Source organism: Lepidochelys kempii, chromosome 4, assembly GCF_965140265.1.
Source record: "Lepidochelys kempii isolate rLepKem1 chromosome 4, rLepKem1.hap2, whole genome shotgun sequence".
In the NCBI taxonomy this organism is placed as follows: Eukaryota; Metazoa; Chordata; order Testudines; family Cheloniidae; genus Lepidochelys; species Lepidochelys kempii.
Window position 1 is genome coordinate 127,040,122 of NC_133259.1, and position 18,481 is coordinate 127,058,602.

At 49.1% G+C, this 18,481-nt stretch overlaps 1 protein-coding gene and 1 long non-coding RNA gene across 9 annotated transcripts in view; one reads left to right on the plus strand and one right to left on the minus strand.

Moving 5' to 3' along the window:
• The window catches only part of ST3GAL5 (ST3 beta-galactoside alpha-2,3-sialyltransferase 5), a 68,898-nt gene extending 66,418 nt beyond the window's left edge, over positions 1–2,480 (minus strand). For 6 of the 8 annotated variants that reach the window (XR_012158767.1, XR_012158768.1, XM_073342843.1 and 3 more), the window contains exon 1: positions 2,167–2,359. Coding sequence is in view for 1 of the 8 variants with exons in the window: in XM_073342843.1 (XP_073198944.1) it covers positions 2,167–2,209 (43 nt within the window). In the remaining 7 variants the exon portion in view is untranslated. Of the gene's footprint in view, positions 1–2,166; positions 2,360–2,391 lie in introns of those variants that run through there. The other 2 variants (XM_073342849.1, XM_073342845.1) reach the window with 2 other exon arrangements.
• A 1,803-nt stretch (positions 2,481–4,283) lies between these two features.
• On the plus strand, positions 4,284–8,544 carry LOC140910843 (uncharacterized). Its single transcript, XR_012158769.1, has 2 exons — positions 4,284–4,782; positions 6,172–8,544. It is a non-coding gene; the product is annotated as an uncharacterized lncRNA (long non-coding RNA).
• Positions 8,545–18,481: the final 9,937 nt, after the last annotated feature.

Sequence of the window (18,481 nt, forward strand, 5' to 3'; positions counted from 1 at the left end):
AGACCCCACACAACACTTCCATAACCCCATATAAACCCAATAACATCCCCTACAAACTCTCCCACCACCTCACAGCACCAAAACCTTCCCAACAAACTGTAACTAGAGCAGTTGGAGGAAAATATTTCAGCTGACCCAAAACGATTAGTGAATTCGTGTCAAATTCACCAAATATTTTCTTTTTTTTTTTTTTTGGTTTGGTCAAAACTGTTTTGACATTACCAAAACGTCATTTTTTGCAGGTTGGAGTCACAAAACAGTTGAAGGAAGGGGTGGGGGGTGCCTCTTTTATAAAGTTTAGTCCAATGGTTAGTGTACTCACTTGGGACTGTAGCAGAGTGCCCTACCTACTGTGCTGGATATTCGGGGGGCGGGGGGGTCTCAATCTAGATAATCAATCATTGGAGCAGTGATTGAATTTGGGTCTCCCACATCCTGGGTGAATGCCCTAACCCCCCTGGAGCCAGAGCGTCATTCCACTTCCCTGGCCCACTGTCATTATGAATGACAATGAACAATTGGCCCAGGGAAAGAGAATGAGAATGCCTCTATAGCCCGGGAGTCTAGGGCACTCACACAGGATATGGGAGATCCTAGTTCAATCCCTAATTTAAGGACTGTTTATTTAAACAGAGTGAAACAGCTTTAACAGGAGAGAGACCCACACCAGAACATCCAGCCCAGTGGTTAGGGCACTCTCTACAATGTAGCCAACCCAAATTCAAATCACTTCTCCACATCAGAGAGAGGGCGGAATAGAACTTGGGTCTCCCACATCCCAAGTAATTTATAAGGAGAGCACCACCAGCCACCACCACCTCCTCAATCTCCCCCTCCCCTGTTTTGTGAATAGTCATCCTTTTAACAAAATGCCTAAAATCAAAACAAAAAAATATGAGTTGGCTTGAAAAAAATGTTTAATTCGACCCAACTAGAAATGTTTCCTGTTTTTTTATATGCCAAAAAAATTCTAAACAATTTGTTTTCAGTTCAACCCCAAACAAGATTTACGATTTTTTCAGAATTGCCAGAGAACTGAAAAATCCATCACTAGGCAAGTTCTGCCGATAACATTCCCTTACAAGTTTCTGAACACTGCCCTCACACCCAAACCTGCCCAATAACCCCCTCCAGCCCCCATAACATCCCCTACAAACCTACTACCACCCCAGAACCAACATGCCCACAGCCTTCTACAGGCAACTAATACTCCCTCCCCAGCTCTCCTGTAACCTCTTACAGAACCCTCAAAATACCACCAACAACCCCCCATAACTCCCTTCACACCCCAAAATATCCCCTACATGACCACTCCATAACCCTAAAATAACCAATACCCAACCCCCACATAACCACCTACAGGCCCCCCAACATACCCTCAAAACACCATCCCACCACCAACCCCCCCCCAGCCCCTTACACCCCCCACAATAGCATTCCCTACAAAAACCTCTCCCCATAGCCCCTCCCCCCCCGGCAACCAATACACCCTCCCAGCCCCCCAACAGCCTCACAACACAGCACCACCACCCATGCCCCACAGCCCTCGCACCTCCAAACCCCCCCTCAGCCCCTTACACCCCCCCATAGCATTCCCTACAAAAACCTCTCCCCATAGCCCCCCCCCCCGGCAACCAATACACCCTCCCAGCCCCCCAACAGCCTCACAACACAGCACCACCACCCATGCCCCACAGCCCTCGCACCACCAACCCCCCCCTCAGCCCCTTACACCCCCCCCATAGCATTCCCTACAAAAACCTCTCCCCATAGCCCCCCCCCGGCAACCAATACACCCTCCCAGCCCCCCAACAGCCCCACAACACAGCCCCACCACCCATGCCCCACAGCCCCCGCACCACCAAACCCCCCCAGCTCCTTACACCCCCCCCCATAGCATTCCCTACAAAAGCCTCTCCCCATAGCCCCCCGCTGGCAACCAATACAGCCCCACAACACAGCCCCACCACCCATGCCCCACAGCCCCCGCACCACCAAACCCCCCCAGCTCCTTACACCCCCCCCCATAGCATTCCCTACAAAAGCCTCTCCCCATAGCCCCCCGCTGGCAACCAATACACCCCCCCAACCCCCCACCCCCTCCAGCTCATCCCGCCCCTGCAGGCCCCGCCGCTGCGCCCCCGGGGCCCCCTTCCCAGCCCCTACCTGCGCCGGGCTCCGCGCCGACCCCGTGGCGTTTCCTCCACATGGGGGGCTGGGGGAGGAAGGGGAGCGGAGCGCCAGGCAGCCCCCGCCCGCCGTTGCGCTAGGCTCCGCGGCCTAGGCGCCGACTCCACGGGTGCTCCAGCCCTGGAGCACCCAAGGGGAAAATTTGGTGGGTGCAGAGCACCCACCGGCAGCTCCCCGCCCCACCCCCCGGCCCCAGCTCACCTCCGCTCCGCCTCCGCCTCCTCCCCTGAACGCGCAGCCGAGCTCCGCTTCTCCGCCCTTCTGAGGGGTGGGGGGTGCAGAGAAGCAGAGCTGGGCGGTGCATTCAGGGGAGGGGGCAGAGCGGGGGTGAGCTGGGGCCGGGCGTGGGGCGGGGAGCTCCTGGTGGGGGCTCTGCACCCACCAATTTTCCCCATGGGTGCTCCAGCCCCAGAGCACCCACGGAGTCGGCGCCTAAGGTGCCACTTTTGATGTATCAGTGGGGGGAGCGGCCGCTCCCCCCGCTCCCCCCCAGCTACGTTCCCCCACCCCTAGGAGCCAGAGGGACCTGCCAGATGCTTCCTGGGAGCTGCCCTAGGTAAGCACCGCCGGGACTCCCACCTTGCCCCGCCCCGCAGGTGCCTCTGGCTCTTACGGGTGGGGTGGGCACCCACTACAGTGGCCCGCGAGACCCTCCTGCCCAGTTCTGCCTTAGGCGCCGACTCTACGGGTGCTCCAGGGCTGGAGCACCCAAGGGGAAAATTTGGTGGGTGCAGAGCACCCACCGGCAGCTCCCCTCCCCACCCCCGGCCCCAGCTCACCTCCCCTCCGCCTCCTCCCCTGAACGCGGGGCCGAGCTCCGCTTCTCCGTCCTTCTGGGGGGTTGGGGGGTGCAGAGAAGCAGAGCTGGGCGGTGCTTTCAGGGGAGGAGGCAGAGCGGAGGTGAGCTGGGGCCGGGCGTGGGGCGGGGAGCTCCCGGTAGGGGCTCTGCACCCACCAATTTTCCCCGTGGGTGTTCCAGCCCCGGAGCACCCAGAGAGTCGGCACCTAAGGCGCCACTTTTGATGTGATCAGTGGGGGGAGCGGCTGCTCTCCCTGCTCCCCCCCCAGCTACGTTCCCCCACCCCTAGGAGCCAGAGGGACCTGCCAGATGCTTCCTGGGAGCTGCCCTAGGTAAGCACTGCCGGGACTTGTTAGGATATAGATATTCAGGTCTGTCTGTAAAGGCCTATATTCTAAGAATTTAGGTGTATTCTTATCTCTTGGCTAGTTACAGAGGTACAAAAGAAAGAATCAAAATCACTGTCTGCTGGTGTAAGGGCCTTCTCTTACTGTGACAGTCTGAGGCCCTGTGCTTAGGCTAAGGCCTTTGGCTAAGCAGCAGAGGCAGCCATAAGCTGGGAAGCGACCGGTCACATCCTCACATTCCAACTTAGTCACATTGAAATAAGGTGCTATTGGGCTGTTAGAAATACAATCCTGTCCTGATAATGCCTGTCACCTCCAGAGAAAGGGAAGTGCCTAGAAAATATAAAAGGAAACTTAGTTTGATAGCATCCTGTCTGGCAAGAACTCACTTATCAATAGCTGGGATGTGAAATCCTCACTTCTGTATTGTTTTGTCATTATAGTTCCCACTTTGCTCTTGTTTGTCTGTATAATCTCTGTCTGGTTCTGTGATTGTTCCTGTCTGCTGTATAATTAATTTTGCTGGGTTTAAACTAATTAAGGTGGTGGGATATAATTGGTTACATAATCATGTTACAATGTTAGGATTGCAAAAAGAAAAGGAGGACTTGTGGCACCTTAGAGACTAACCAATTTATTAGAGCATGAGCTTTCGTGAGCTACAGCTCACTTCCTCAGATGCATATCGTGGAAACTGCAGCAGGCTTTATATATACACAGAGAATATGAAACAATACCTATTCCCACCCCACTGTCCTGCTGGTATTATTACCAGCTGGTATTACTGGTATTATTACCAGCAGGACAGTGGGGTGGGAATAGGTATTGTTTCATATTCTCTGTGTATATATAAAGCCTGCTGCAGTTTCCACGATATGCATCTGAGGAAGTGAGCTGTAGCTCACGAAAGCTCATGCTCTAATAAATTGGTTAGTCTCTAAGGTGCCACAAGTCCTCCTTTTCTTTTTGTGAATACAGACTAACACGGCTGTTACTCTGAAATGTTAGGATTGGTTAGTTAAATTTCAGGAAAATGATTGGTTAAGGTATAGCTAAGCAGAACTCAAGTTTTACTATATAGTCTGCAGTCAATAAGAAAGTGAGTGGGGGTGGGTGTATGGGAATGTGGGTAAGGAAATTGGAATCATGTTTTGTTAAAAGGGGAAATGGGAACAGGGAATGGGGATAAGGAAACTGGAATCATGTTTGGCTAAGGGCTGGAATGGGAACAAGGACACAGGTGTAATTTACGGAGGATACTAAGGAAGGAAACTGGAATCATGCTTGCTGGAAGTTCACCCCAATAAACATTGAATTGTTTGCGCCTTTGGACTTTGGGTATTGTTGCTTTCTGTTCATGCGAGAAGGACCAGGGAAGTAAGTGGGTGAAGGAATAAGCCCCCTAACATCTTGGTGCCGGTGACCTGGGTGCATCGCATTGGATAGGTGAGTGGCAGCCTGTAAGTCCCCCTTCCCAACAGTCCGCGCAGCTGCTTGGAGGGGGTATCGCGAACTCTCGTGATGGTAGTTGTGGGTTCTGGAAAGCCAGGGTAAAGGATTTTTTGGATAAATGGATAAGGAAGAACCAGGGCCCATACCATGTGCAGGGGTCAACCTGGGATGAGATTAAAAAGGAAATGGAGGAAGTGTTAGGGGACCCAGAGGTAAGGGGGGTGGCTGAGGAGCCCACCCTCCTTGGTATATGGGTAGTGGAAGAAGGTCCCTGCCCATGGGGACTGAATGCCTTCCAGGGAAAGGAGGCACTTCAGTCCGCTTGTGAGAGGTTTGAAGTAAGGGCAGCTTTATGGGAAGCTGCCAGTAATCTTTCAAGTTTGGTGCTGCTTCAGCAAGGGCTGCTGAAGGGTTGTAAATTAGTTAGGGGTAGTGAAAGATGATTTGGCACAATAGAGTTTAAAGTCAAAAGCAGAGTTAACAGATGACCTTTAGAGACTGGAGCTGGGACTTGGTCCTGGGGGAGAGGAGAGGAAAAAAAAAAAAATTTCAAAGTGCAACCTGCCTTTCCACAGTTTTGTTTTTCTGAAGTTTTAATGGAGGGTACTTTGGATACTTATGTGAGATGTCAAGAAGGAAGTTTTTGTTTAATGATAAAACCCAGTTCTATAAATGTAACTGTATGTGCAAGTCTGTGCAGTCACATTGGATGGAAGCTTGGTAATTAAATTATCCAAGGGGGTCAGGTCGAGTGGCTACTACCACCACTATGCTTCTGTCCCCAGAAGCCTTTACAGCTATTCTGAGGGGAAAATGGGCCCTTTTCCCACAGAAATGGTCTATAAGGGACTGCTGCAGGCAGCAGGCGGAGAGAGAATCTGATCAAAATTATTTGACTTTTGGGAAATGTAATCAAAATCACTAAAGGATGGAAGGGGTTTCTATTGGAACTTAACTTGGCTGCCCCTGGTTGTGTCTAGTTGCACAAGATGGAAGTGTAATTGGGGTACAGTTGTGTAAAAAAGAGTAATCACAGTGCAAGAAATGTTAGGCAAAAGAGAATTTTGTGTGGTAAAAGGAAAAGGGGAGGAATGATGGGAACACTGAGCCTTGGGGTGGCTCTGGGGGATCACATTGTTGCTTTGGTGGGTGTGCATGAAAACTCTGTGGGCATGGGGGAGGCAGTTACACCTTGTGTAAAATTAATATGGCTAATATAATGTTATGGAGGTTAAACTATACGGAAGGAATGTGCATTTTCCCAGGACATGTGCAGTGTATATTGGAGAAGGGGTAAAAGAAATACAAATAAAACAAGGTACTTAATTAAAATCCTATTAGGGCTCCAAAAGGGGCCATAATAGGTTGTGCTTTCTTTTTCAGATCTGTGTGTGTTTTGAAGCAGGAGATGAAAGTGGAAAGCAATCAGAACTCTGGTGGAAGTAAAATGTTTCCCTTTTAATACAGTGTCTGAGCTGCTAACAGCTTTGGATCCAGAAGCAAGCTAGTAAGCCTCTGTGTAAATGCAAATTACCTAGCTGAGGGGCACAGAGGAGCTGCAAATAATGAATACATCTGATCAGCAAACAAGCTACTAGAAGACTCAGATTATGGCCCTCCAGGAAAGGGAGGTGAAAAAAGTCAAGCCTGAAAATAAGGGGGACAGGTTAACTTTAAGGGGTGTGTGTGTACAGTGCTAAAATCTGAAGCTGTGTCTCCACTATTACCTGAGAATAAACTTAAAGCTTGGTACAGCAGAGAAACTATTGCAAACTTGGTCTATTGTACAAGAGGGGAAACTGAGGTACACCACCTCATGAATTTCATAAATGACCAGTGAGTGGGGTAATTCACTAGCCTGACTATAGAACAAAATAAGGACAGCCTGGAGGTAATTCTTCTGTTTTTCCTGCAATTAGCAAGGAAATTTTGTAAAAGAAAGTAGTAGTATTATTAAGCAATAGTCTGTCCCCACCATGGGGGTGGAAATTGTTTCTTTTGTTTTTCAGATACTCTACAAGCAAGCTGGCGCCAGCGGGAAAAATAACCCAGAATACCATGGATCTGTGTTTTGTGTTTGTCTGTGGTGTTTGTCTTGTTGCTAGCATTGTTGTGTTTTAATGAACAGAAAACCTCATGACATGGGTGGGGGATAGCTTCAAAAGGCTGACCTTGGGGGGAAGATGTGTATGGGAATGCAAAATGCTCCCCTAGAAGGCCTGCTACTGTGGTACCTGGAAATGGAATGGCAGCTAAGGTGGCCCCCACAAGCCCTATGGAAATAATGAGAAGGGCAGGAGCTCACTGGGAATCAATGGAGGGGTGTGTAAAATAGTGTAAATCAGCAGAAGATGTTTGGATGTGCCCCTCTCCTATGACTATAGAGGAGCAGGATCAATGGCCTATGCAAGGGGTAGACAATTGGGTGTACTGTGTATAAGGTGTTTTGCTGGGAATGTACATATTACTGGGGGCACAATTACACCAGGCCATAACCAAACTACACCCATCTACATGCTGCTATATGGACTTTGGTGCACAAATGGATCTGTGAATCTTATTGCTGTAAATAAGCCAGGGCCTATACCAAGTGGTCAAGCTGGTTTGGACAATATCCCATTTCTCTGTGAACATTCAGTGGACTTATGATATGGACAATAGCAAGCAAAACCTGCAGGGGCAGCTTGTTGCAACTGCCAGCAACTGGACACATAAGATCGTGACCCCGTTGAAGGAGGAGAGGCAGTGTTTTGGGGGTGTCTCGGATGTTGGACCATACTGCGGTGGTCAGGACTCGGTGTTGCTGTGGATTTTGTATTGTTAACTGTACTTGTGTTACGTTGCATAGGGAGATAACCTATAAGTAATGTAATAAGCCCTCCAAACCCTGCAGTGTACTAGACAACCCAGACCCAACCTTCTCGGGCCCACTATAATGGGAAGTCTGGAACACTAACTGGAATAGGCGTGGTATGCCCGTACGAGAGAAGGTGCAGGGCACTATACTACACAAGGGGCAGTGGGACAAATGGAATATCGACCCTTCCACCTTGATGCCTGGCCCTATCAGGAAATGTGTCGCCATATGTCCTATGCTTTTCCAGGGATACCTGGGCAGGAGGATCCCAAAAGAAGAAAAGGGGTGGAGTGTTAGGATATAGATATTCAGGTCTGTCTGTAAAGGCCTATACTCTAAGAATTTAGGTGTATTCTTATCACTTGGCTAGTTATAGAGGTACAAAAGAGAATCAAAATCACTGTCTGCCGGTGTAAGGGCCTTCTCTTACTGCGACAGTTTGAGGCCCTGTGCTTAGGCTCAGGCCTTTGGCTAAGCAGCAGAGGCAGCCATAAGCTGGGAAGCGAACGGGTCACATCCTCACATTCCAAACTAGTCACATTGAAATAAGGTGCTATTGGGCTGTTAGGAATACAATCCTGTCCTATCACCTCCAGAGAAAGGGAAGTGCCTAGAAAATGTAAAAGGAAACTTAGTTTGATAGCATCCTGTCTGGCAAGAACTCACTTATCAATAGCTGGGAGGTGCCCGTTCCTGCTGGGCTGTTTGCCTGTACTTGAACAGAAATGTTCCCCACTGTTAGCCAGGGGGAGGAGGGAGGGATGAGGGGCTAGCCACGTGGTGGGGGGAGGCAAAATGCGACCTTGGAACGAAAGCACATGTGCTATGTATGTAATGTTAACAGCAAGGTTTACCGTGAAAGAGTGTACCCATTGTTTTATAAAATGTGTCTCTTTAAATACCACTGTCCCTTTTTTTTTCTCCACCAGCTGCATGTATTTCAAGGAGCACAGGATCTTCTGCTTCCCAGAGGCTAGTGAAGATCAGAAGGCGAAAAAAACACACTCACGATGAAATGTTCTCTGAGCTTATGCTGTCCTCCCACACAGACAGAGCACAGACGAATGCGTGGAGGCAGACAATGTCAGAGTGCAGGAAAGCACAAAATGAGCAGGAGGAGAGGTGGTGGGCTGAAGAGAGGGCTGAAGCTGAAAGGTGGCGGCAGCGTGATGAGAGGAGGTAGGATTCAATGCTGAGGCTGCTGGAGGATCAAACTAATATGCTCCAGCATATAGTTGAGCTGCAGGAAAGGCAGCAGGAGCACAGACAGTAGCTACAGCCCCTGTGTAACCAACTGCCCTCCTCCCAAAGTTCCATAGCCTCCTCACCCAGACGCTCAAGAACGTGGTGGGGGGGCCTCTGGCCACCCAGCCACTCCACCCCAGAGGATTGCCCAAGCAACAGAAGGCTGGCATTCAATAAGTTTTAAACTTTTAAAGTGCTGTGTGGCCTTGTCCTTCCCTCCACCACCACCCATCCTGCTGCTTCTCTCCTCCATCACCCCTCCTGGGCTACCTTGGTAGTTATCCCCCTGTTTGTGTGATGAATTAATAAAGAATGCATGAATGTGAAGCAACAATGACTTTACTGCCTCTGCAAGTGGTGCTCGAAGGGAGGAGGGGAGGGTGGTTAGCTTACAGGGAAGTAGAGTGAACCAAGGGTCGGGAGGTTTCATCAAGGAGAAATAACCAGAACTTTCACACCATAGCCTGGCCAGTCAAGAAACTGGTTGTCAAAGCTTCTCTGATGCCCACCGCTCCCTCCTGTGCTCTTCTAACCGCCCTGGTGTCTGGCTGCACGTAACCAGCGGCCAGGCAAGTTGCCTCAACCTCCCACCCTGCCATAAATATCTCCCCCTTACTCTCACAGATATTGTGGAGTGCACAGCAAGCAGTAATAACAGTGGCAATATTGGTTTCGCTGAGGTCTAACCGAGGAGTAAACTGCACCAGTGCACTTTTAAACGTCCAAATGCACATTCTACTACCATTCTGCACTTGTTCAGCCTGTAGTTGAACAGCTCCTGACTACTGTCCAGGGTGCCTGTGTATGGCTTCATGAGCCATGGCATTAAGGGGTAGGCTGGGTCCCCAAGGATAACTATAGGCATTTCAACATCCCCAACGGTTATTTTCTGGTCTGGGAATAAAGTCCCTTCCTGCAGCTTTTGAAACAGACCAGAGTTCCTGAAGATGCGAGCGTCATGTACCTTTCCTGGCCATCCCATGTTGATGTTGGTGAAACGTCCCTTCTGATCCACCAGTGCTTGCAGCACTATTGAAAAGTACCCCTTGCGGTTTATGTGCTCGCCGGCTTGGTGCTCCGGTGCCAAGATAGGCATATGAGTTCTGTCTATGGCCCCACCACATTTAGGGAATCCCATTGCAGCAAAGCCATCCACTAAGACCTGCACGTTTCCCAGGGTCACTACCCTTGATATCAGCAGATCTTTGATTGCGTTGGCTACTTGCATCACAGCAACCCCCACAGTAGATTTTCCCACTCCAAATTGATTCCCGACTGACCGGTAGCTGTCTGGCATTACAAGCTTCCAGAGGGCTATTGCCACTTGCTTGTGAACTGTGGGGGCTGCTCTCATCTTGGTATTCTTGTGCCTCAGAGAATCATAGAATCATAGAATATCAGGGTTGGAAGGGACCTCAGGAGGTCATCTAGTCCAACCCCCTGCTCAAAAGCAGGACCAATCCCCAATTAAATCATCCCAGCCAGGGCTTTGTCAAGCCTCACCTTAAAAACTTCTAAGGAAGGAGATTCCACCACCTCCCTAGGCAACGCATTCCAGTGTTTCACCACCCTCCTAGTGAAAAAGTTTTTCCTAATATCCAACCTAAACCTCCCCCACTGCAACTTGAGACCATTACTCCTTGTCCTGTCCTCTTCCACCACTGAGAATAGTCTAGAACCATCCTCTCTGGAACTACCTCTGAGGTAGTTGAAAGCAGCTATCAAATCCCCCCTCATTCTTCTCTTCTGCAGACTAAACAATCTCAGTTCCCTCAGCCTCTCCTCATAACTCATGTGTTCCAGACCCCTAATCATTTTTGTTGCCCTTCGCTGGACTCTCTCCAATTTATCCACATCCTTCTTGTAGTGTGGGGCCCAAAACTGGACATAGTACTCCAGATGAGGCCTCACCAATGTCTAATAGAGGGGGACGATCACGTCCCTCGATCTGCTCGCTATGCCCCTACTTATACATCCCAAAATGCCATTGGCCTTCTTGGCAACAAGGGCACACTGCTGGCTCATATCCAGCTTCTCGTCCACTGTCACCCCTAGGTCCTTTTCCGCAGAACTGCTGCCTAGCCATTCGGTCCCTAGTCTGTAGCTGTGCATTGGGTTCTTCCGTCCTAAGTGCAGGACTCTGCACTTATCCTTATTGAACCTCATCAGATTTCTTTTGGCCCAATCCTCCAATTTGTCTAGGTCCCTCTGTATCCTATCCCTGCCTTCCAGCGTATCTACCACTCCTCCCAGTTTAGTATCATCCGCAAATTTGCTGAGAGTGCAATCCACACCATCCTCCAGATCATTTATGAAGATATTGAACAAAACCGGCCCCAGGACCGACCCCTGGGGCACTCCACTTGACACCGGCTGCCAACTAGACATGGAGCCATTGATCACTACCCACTGAGCCTGACAATCTAGCCAACTTTCTACCCACCTTATAGTGCATTCATCCAGCCCATACTTCTTTAACTTGCTGACAAGAATACTGTGGGAGACCGTGTCAAAAGCTTTGCTAAAGTCAAGATACAATACATCCACTGCTTTCCCTTCATCCACAGAACCAGTAATCTCATAATAGAAGGCGATTAGATTAGTCAGGCATGACCTTCCCTTGGTGAATCCATGCTGACTGTTCCTGATCACTTTCCTCTCATGTAAGTGCTTCAGGATTGATTCTTTGAGGACCTGCTCCATGATTTTTCCGGGGACTGAAGTGAGGCCGACTGGCCTGTAGTTCCCAGGATCCTCCTTCTTCCCTTTTTTAAAGATTGGCACTACATTAGCCTTTTTCCAGTCATCCGGGACTTCCCCCGTTCACCACGAGTTTTCAAAAATAATGGCCAATGGCTCTGCAATCACAGCCGCCAGTTCCTTTAGCACTCTCGGAAGGGGAAAGGAAGTCACAAATTTCCATGGAAGTGCCCTTACGAATGCAAAAGTTTCACAGCCACTGGAAATCGTCCCAGCCCTGCAACACTATGCGGTCCCACCAGTCTGTGCTTGTTTCCTGAGCCCAGAATCGGCATTCCACCACATGAACCTGCCCCATTAGCACCATGATGCCCACATTGCCAGGGTCCGTGCTTTGAGAGAAGTCTGTGTCCATGTCCTCATCACTCTCGTCACCGCGCTGACATCGCCTGCTCGCCCGGTTTTGCTTTGCCAGGTTCTGGTTGTGCATATACTGCTGGATAACGCGTGTGGTGTTTAATGTGCTCCTAATTGCCAAAGTGATCTGAGCGGGCTCCATGCTTGCCGTGGTATGGCGTCTGCACAGAAAAAAGGCGCGGAACAATTGTCTGCCGTTGCTCTGACAGAGGGAGGGGCGATTGATATCATGGCTTACAGGGAATTAAAATCAACAAAGGGGGTGGCTTTGCGAGAAACAGAATGGCCCCCTGAAGGATAGAACTCAAAACCTCAAGGATAGAACTCAAAACTGTGTTTAGCAGGCCATTGATTTCACGGAGGGAGGGAGGGAGGAGAAAATGAATACAAAACAAATCTGGTCTATTTCTTGTTTTGATCCACTTCATCTATCTTTATACATCTTGCTGGCAGCAGACTGTGCAGTACAACTGCTAGCCATCGTCATCTCCTGGGTGCTCAGCAGAAGACGGTGCAGTATGACTGCTGGCCATCGTCTTCTGCTGGCTGCAGACTAAAAGACAGTGCACTGCTGGTAGGACTGAATCGCCACGAAACGAAACTTAAAAGGGAAATGACTTGGCTGAATCACTCCCATGTTTGCCCAGGAGCCCTTGACCTCATCGAGGTCGGTTAAAAGAGTACCCTGGACTACATCGACGACGGCTACCAGTCATACTGCACTCTCTGCTGCAAAAAGGCAATAAACTGTTGCTGTGTAGCAATGCAGTACCACGTCTGCCAGCACCCAGGAGACATACAGTGATGGTTAGCTGAGCGGGCTCCATGCTTACCATGGTATGGCGTCTGCACAGGTAACTCAAGAAAAAAGGCGCAAAACGATTGTCTGCCCTTGCTTTCACGGAGGGAGGGAGGGAAAGGGGGCCTGACGATATGTACCCAGAACTACCCGTGACAATGCTTTAGCCCCAGAATTCTACCCAGAATTCAAATGGGCGGCGGAGACTGTGGGAACTGTGGGATAGCTACTCATCGTGCAATGCTCTGGAAGTCGATGGTTGCCTCGGCACTGTGGACACAGTCCACCGACTACATGCACTTAGAGCATTTGTGTGGGGACACACACAATCGACTGTATAAAAACGCTTTCTACAAAACAGACTTCTATAAATTCAACCTAATTTCATAGTGTAGACATACCTTAAGGTGCCACAAGTACTCCTGTTCTTTTTGTGGATACAGACTAACATGGCTTGTACTCTGAAACTAATGTAGTCCAGGGGTTCTCAAACTGTGGGTCAGGACCACAAAGTGGGTTGCGACCCTGTTTTAATGGGGTCACTAGGGCTGGTGTTAGACTTGCTGGGGCCTGGGGCTGAAGCCCGAGCCCTACCACCTGGGGCCGAAGCCAAACTAAGGGCTTCAGCCCTGGGCTGCAGGGCTCAGGTTCTGGCTTCAGCCCCCTGACTGGGGCAGAAGCCCTGGGATTCGGCTTGTCTCCCCCAGCCTCTGCATGGGGTGGTGAGGCTTGAGCTTGAGGCTCCCCACCCAGGGTGGCGGTGCTCAGGCGTGCTGAGGCTTTGGTCCCGCCTCCTGGGGTCATGTCGTAATTTTTGTCGTCAGAAAGAGGTTGCAGTGCAATGAAGTTTGAGAACTGCTGATCTAGTCTGACCTCCTGCACATTGCAGACCACAGAACCTAACCCACCCACTCCTGTAATAGACCCCTAACCTCTGGCTGAGTTACTGAAGTCATCAAATCATGATTTAAAGACTTCAAGTTACAGAGAATCCACCATTTACACTGGTTTAAACCTGCAAGTGACCCAGGCCCCATGCTGAAGAAGAAGGCGAAACCCCCCGCAGGGTCTCTGCCAGTCTGACCTGGGAGAAAATTCCTTACCAAGCCCATGTATTATCTGGGGGTCCGAATTTGGCCCGCGGGCCTCCTATTGACTACCCCTGAGTTAGATCCATAGCATGTTGCCAAGACCCACCCAGCCAGACACCTAGGAAAGAATTTTCTGTAATAACTCAGAGCCCTACCTATCTAGTGCCTCATCGTTAGCCATTGGAGATATTGGCTGCTAGAAGTCGTAGATCGGCTACATGCCTTTGTAGGCAATCTCATCATGCCATCCCATCCATAAACTTATTAAGGTCAGTCTTGAAGCCAGTTACGTTTTTTTGCCCCCACTGCTCCCCTTGGAAAGCTGTTTCAGAACTTCACTCCTCTGATGGTTAGAAACCTTTGTCTAATTTCAAGCCTAAACTTGTTGATGGCCAGTTTATATCCATTTGTTCTTGTGTCCACTTTGGCACTCAACATAAATAATTCCTCTCCCTCTCTGGTATTTATCCCTCTGATGTATTTAGAGAGAGCAATCTTATCTCCCCTCAGCCTTCTTTTGGTTAGGCTAAACAAGCCAAGCTCTTTGAGAATCTTCTCTTAAGGTAGGTTTTCCATTTCTTGGGTCATCCTAGTAGCCCTTCTCTGCACCTATTCCAGTTTGATTTCATCTTTCTTAACCATGGGAGACCAGAATTGCACACAGTATTCCAGAGGAGGTCTCACCAGTGCCTTGTATAATGGTGCTAACAGTTCCCTGTCTCTTGGAAACATGAACCAAATATAAACTAAAGACTCAAAAGCTGGAAAGGAAAAGAACGAAAAATGTATTATTTCTAAAAAATCTTATGATTTTTAAGCCAGGCTCATGTTCCCCTCCCCCAACCTGCCACGATTTTTGAACACTTGAAGCTGACAATACTGTGTGCACAGACATAAATGACTGCTCAAGGTTCAAAGGCTACGGAGAATCAAGCTCTGCCTGTGCATCACAGTTCTCACCTGGGAGAAGACAAGTATGGTATTACCACCAATGAATGCTGAAGACTGGTCTACCCTTAAAAACGGACACAGGCATAGTTATATCAGCCAGGGAGTGTTGAAAAAACGGCACCCACCCAGTGATGAGCTGCCAAAATCTTAACAATGGGTTCCCTCCTCACCCCATGACGGGGTCATTGCCCGCCCCCCCCCCCGGATTCCTGCCCATCCAACCCCCCCGCGTTCCTTGATGCACCCCCCCCCAGGACCCCTGCCCCATCCACCCCCCTTCCCTGTCCCCTGACTGCTCCCAGAACTGGGCAGAGCACCTACCGGCAGCTCCCCACCCCACCCCCAGCCCCATCGCACCTTCGCTCCGCCTCTGCCTCCTCCCCTGAATGCGCCGCCCAGCTCCGCTTCTCCGCCCTTCTGGGGGGGCGGGTGCAGAGAAGCAGAGGAGGAGGCGGAGCGGAGGTGAGCTGGGGCTGTGGGTGGGGTGGGGAGCTGCCGGTAGGTGCTCTGTACCCACCAAATTTTCCCCTTGGGTGCTCCAGGACTGGAGCACCTGTGGAGTTGGCACCTAAGGCAGAACTGGACAGGAGGGTCTCTCGGGCCACCGTAGTGGGTGCCTAAGAGCCAGAGGCACCTGCGGGGGGGGGTGAGGTGGGGAGTCCTGTTAGGGGGCTTATTCCTTCACCCACTTACTTCCCTGGTCCTTCTCGCATGAACAGAGAGCAACAATACCCGAAGTCCAAAGGTGCAAACAATTTGATGTTTATTGGGGTGAACTTCCAGCAAGCATGATTCCAGTTTCCTTCCTTAGTATCCTCCTTCCCAGCTCTGACACCACAGAGCCTTACACCTGTGTCCCTGTTCCCATTTCCCCTTTTAGCAAAACATGATTCCAATTTCCTTACCCACATTCCCTGTTCCCATCTCCCCCACCCATACACCCACCCCCACTCACTTCCTCATTGACTGCAGACTATATAGTAAAACTTGAGTTCTGCTTAGCTATACCTTAACCAATCATTTTCCTGAAATTTAACTAACCAATCCTAACATACTGTAACATGATTATGTAACCAATTATATCCCACCACCTTAATTAGTTTACACCCAGCAAAATTAATTATACAGCAGTCAGGAACAATCAAAGAACCAGATGGAGATTATACAGACAAACAAGAGCAAAGTGGGAACTATAATGACAAAACAATACAGAAGTGAGGATTTCACATCCCAGCTATTGATAAGTGAGTTCTTGCCAGACAGGATGCTATCAAACTAAGTTTCCTTTTACATTTTCTAGGCACTTCCCTTTCTCTGGAGGCGATAGGAATACAATCCTGTCCTGATAATGCCTAACAGCCCAATAGCACCTTATTTCAATGTGACTAGTTTGGAATGTGAGGAGGTGACCATTTGCTTCCCAGCTTATGGCTGCCTCTATTGCTTAGCCAAAGGCCTTAGCCTAAGAACAGGGCCTCAGACTGTCACAGTAAAGAAGGACCTTACACTGCCAGACAGTGATTTTGATTCTTTTATACCTCTATAACTAGCTAAGTGATAAGAATACACCTAAATTCTTAGAGTTTGGCCTTTACAGACAGGCCTGAATATCTATATCCAAACATCCTCATCCCCAAAACCTGCTTCCGTGTTGCCTCCATCTCTACTGAAGGAGTCAAACAACATGGCTGGCATAGTGGTGACTGAACCCCCTAAAATGGCATGCAGCTCATCATAGAAGTGGCATTTTTGTAGCTCTGACCCGGAGCGGCTGTTCGCCTCTCTGGTTTTCTGGTAGGCTTCCCTCAGCTCCTTAAGTTTCACGCAGCACTGCTTCGGGTCCCTGTTATGGCCTCTGTCCTTCATGCCATGGGAGATTTTGACAAATGTTTTGGCATTTCGAAAACTGAAATGTAGTTCTGATAGCACGGATTCCTCTCCCCATACAGCGATCAGATCCCGTACCTCCCGTTCGGTCCATGCTGGAGCTCTTTTGCGATTCTGGGACTTCATCATGCTCACCTCTGCTGATGAGCTCTGCATGGTCACCTGCAGCTTGCCAAGCTGGCCAAACAGGAAATTGAAATTCAAAAGTTTGCGGGCCTTTTCCTGTCTACCTGGTCAGTGCATCTGAGTTGAGAGTGCTGTCCAGAGCGGTCACAATGGAGCACTCTGGGATAGCTCCCGGAGGCCAATACCGTCTAATTGTGTCCACAGTACCCCAAATTCGATCTGGCAAGGCTGATTTCAGCGCTAATCCCCTTGTTGGGGGTGGAGTAAGGAAATTGATTTTAAGAGCCCTTTAAGTCGAAAAAAAGGGCTTCATCGTGTGAACGGGTGCAGGGTTAAATCGATTTAATGCTGCTAAATTCGACCTCAACTCCTAGTGTAGACCAAGGCTTAGAGACTAACAAATTTACTAGAGCATAAGCTTTCGTGGGCTACAGCCCACTTCATCGGATGCATAGAATGGAACATATGGTAAGATAGATAGATATAGATATATACACACACACATACAGATAAGTTGGAAATTACCATACAAACTGTGAGAGGCTAATTAGTTTAGATGAGCTATTATCAGCAGGAGAAAAAAACTTTTGTAGTGATAATCAAGATGGCCCATTTAGACAGTTGACAAGAAGGTGTGAGGATACTTAACTTAAGGAAATAGATTCAATATGTGTAATGACCCAGCCACTCCCAGTCTCTATTCAAACCCAAGTTAATGGTATCTAGTTTGCATATTAATTCAAGCTCAGCAGTTTCCCGTTGGAGTCTGTTTCTGAAGCTTTCCTGTTGCAAAATTGCCACCCTTAAATCTTTTACTGAGTGGCCAGAGAGGTTGAAGTGTTCTCCTACCAGTTTTTGAATGTTATGATTCCTGATGTCAGATTTGTGTCCATTTATTCTTTTGCGTAGAGACTGTCTGGTTTGGCCAATGTACATGGCAGAGGGGCATTGCTGGCACATGATGGCATATATCACATTGGTAGATGTGCAGGTAAACAAGCCCCTGATGGTGTGGCTAATGTGATTAGGTCCTATGATGGCATCACTTGAATAAATATGTGGACAGAGTTGGCATCGGGCTTTGTTGCAAGGATAGGTTCCTGGGTTAGTGTTTTTGGTGTGTGGTTGCTGGTGAGTATTTGCTTCAGGTTGGGGGGCTGTCTGTAAGCGAGGACTGGTCTATCTCCCAAGATCTGTGAGAGTGAGGGATCATTTTTCAGGATAGGTTGTAAATCTTTGATGATGCGCTGGAGAGGTTTTAGTTGGGGGCTGAAGGTGACAGCTAGTGGCATTCTATAATTTTTTTGTTGGGCCTGTCCTGTAGTAGGTGAGTTCTGGGTACTCTTCTGGCTCTGTCAGTCTGTTTTTTCACTTCAGCAGGTGGGTATTGTAGTTTTAAGAATGCTTGATCAAGATCTTGTAGGTGTTTGTCTCTGTCTGAGGGATTGGAGCAAATGCGGTTGTATCGTAGAGCTTGGCTGTAGACAATGGATCGTGTGGTGTGTCCTGGATGGAAGCTGGAGGTATGTAGATAAGTATAGGTTTTCAGTATAGGGTGGTGTTTATGTGACCATCACTTATTAGCACAGTAGTGTCCAGGAAATGGACCACTTGTGTGGA